The sequence below is a fragment of the Tupaia chinensis genome, unplaced genomic scaffold, assembly GCF_000334495.1.
Source record: "Tupaia chinensis unplaced genomic scaffold, TupChi_1.0 Scaffold143602_1, whole genome shotgun sequence".
Taxonomy (NCBI): Eukaryota; Metazoa; Chordata; class Mammalia; order Scandentia; family Tupaiidae; genus Tupaia; species Tupaia belangeri.
This window is the reverse complement of record NW_006203448.1, coordinates 1,155,938-1,158,177: the sequence shown is the minus strand read 5'-3', so window position 1 is coordinate 1,158,177 and position 2,240 is coordinate 1,155,938. Positions and strand designations below refer to the sequence as shown.

General features: G+C 47.6%; 1 protein-coding gene across 3 annotated transcripts in view; it reads right to left on the bottom strand.

Moving 5' to 3' along the window:
* Positions 1 to 2,239, bottom strand: part of AK8 (adenylate kinase 8) — a 147,421-nt gene extending 145,182 nt beyond the window's left edge. For 2 of the 3 annotated variants that reach the window (XM_006164315.1, XM_027766637.1), the window contains exon 1: positions 2,156 to 2,234. In XM_006164315.1, coding sequence (XP_006164377.1) covers positions 2,156 to 2,200 — 45 coding nt within the window. In that variant the 5' untranslated portion in view covers positions 2,201 to 2,234. Of the gene's footprint in view, positions 1 to 2,155 lie in introns of all 3 variants that reach the window. The other variant, XM_006164314.1, reaches the window with a different exon arrangement.
* Position 2,240: the final 1 nt, after the last annotated feature.

The following is a 2,240-nucleotide window of genomic DNA, read 5'->3' as shown; positions in this document are numbered from 1 at the left end:
CCATCCCCCCTGGTGGGTGATTTCTCGCTTTCTGTCTCTCTGTCTCTCTCTGTCTGTCTGGCGAGCACATGCACCCTATAGCAAAAACCTCTCCAAAAAAAAAAAAGACAAGTGTTGGTGAGACTATGGTGAAAACGAAACTTACACTGTTGGTGGGAATGTAAATGAGCCCAAATTCTGTGAAAAACAACATAGATGTTTCTCAAAAATCTACAAATAGAACTTCCATATGACCCAGTACTCTCACTGCTTGGTATTTACCCAAAGGATGGGAAAACTCAATCAGAAAAACATCCGCACTATTTATAATTGCTAAAACATGGAACCAAGCTAAATGCCCAAAAACTGATAACTAGGTTGAAAAACTGTGGCACATATATATTATGGATATTACTCAGCCTTAAGAAACAATGAGATCCTATCACTTGACTCTAAATGAACGAATATAGAAGACTTAATGTCGAGTGAAGTGAGTCAGACTTTGAAAGATACACATTGTATATCCCCACTCAATTAGTACTGAGTGCTATGGCCGAGGTTGAGAGACTTGAAAACGTAATGGTGGATAGAATGGGTATATATGCTAGAGACTGTAAGAGAGGAGAGAGGGTGGTGGAGGGTGAGTGTGAGGTACAAGAGGAGGAAACAGTTGACAGTGGAAAAAAACGTAAAAAAGGAAAGAAAAATAGAACATGTTCATTATGAAATTAACTAAATTCTGTTGTGTGGCAAGTTACTTCGCAAACTGGTTTATATATGTTCATTGGGATTAAAGTCTGTATGATGACATTTATATACATCCCAATAATTTCAAGGTAATTGTTTGTCATGTGTTTTTCATTTATATCTTTTATTATATCTTGATTGGATAATAAAAAAACTTTTTTTAATTAAAAAAAAAAGGAAATGGTGAGCCAGCCAGGTGGTGTGGCATTTAAGGCAGCTGGATCCCATGTGGCCAACTGTGCAGTTTGAATCCCGGACCTGTGCAGTTTGAAAAACACACCAGGCACCTGTGCATGTGTGCCCAAAACCTAAGAGGAGAATGGAGAAGGGATTGTGGTGTGGTCATCTCCCCTGGGTGGTGTTGGGGGGTGCTTTCTCACTTTCCCTCTCTCTCCACTGTTTCTCTCCAGTAAGTGTACGTACTCTGTAGCAAATTTTAAAAATAAATTAAAATGAAATTTAGAAAGGAAATGGCCAAACCACAGAGGGAATACACAGACAACTAAGGACTCTAAATACTGAACTGAAAACTTTCTTGGGCAGCACTTCTGGCAGTCACTGGGGAAGACACTCCAGGTTCTCTAGAGCAGGTGCAGACAGGAACTCCCCATCCTGCTACCCCCCAGCCAACTTTTAATTTGGATGACTCCCTATGACTGGCATTTCAGGAACCTCTCCATCTGTAGGTTAAGGATGCTGGAGAGATGGGAAGTCGTCCATTCTGAGCTCAGTTCTCCAGCACGCAGGTCAGAGGTTCACATGTCCACAGGCGCCTCCATGGCTGTGCCTCTAGCAATAGGGGTGTACCCCAAGAAGTAGACAAATGTTCTGAAAACCAAGCTCCAACTTCCCTTTAGCCTTCAGAACCTTCCGTAGCCAGTCAGCTCCTAGGAGCAAAAACAGGGGCCCAGGCACCCGGCTTTGCCCACGGTCACAATGAGGTGGGGACCCAGTCAGGCCTGGAACTAGAGATGAGCTCCGGGCTACCTGGGCGGGGAGGCTATGTCCCTGGATTGGCGCTCTCAGAACGAGGTGCCACCTTCGATTCAGGACAATTCTCAGCTCAGAAACCTGTGCTGAGAGGCCGCCCAGTTTGTCCAGACTGAACTGTCAGTGCCGAGGAGGTCCTTAGGGACACCTCTGGCAATCCGGCATTTCACAAGTGGGGAAATCGAGGCAAAGGAGGGACTTGTTCCAGATCAGAAGGCCAGCCGGTGGCAGAGCCAAAGGCCAAAGCCTGGCCCGGATGGCCTGCCCCCTTTCCTCCCTCCTGCGTCCCTCCGTGGAAAACCTGGGCAGGGCCAGGTGTGTCTTTAGCGATGTAGAAATCCGACGCCCAGAGTGAGGCGGCGGTGGGCAGGCGACTCAGCCCCTGGCGCGGGTCCTCGGCGCACCGCGACATCGCGACAGGGCAGGGCTGCCGGGTCACCTGCATCAGCTCGAAGATGTGGTTCGCCTCTCCGTACTGGGGCATTTCCGGGGGGATGAGGTGCGGAGCGGTGGTCGCGTCCATG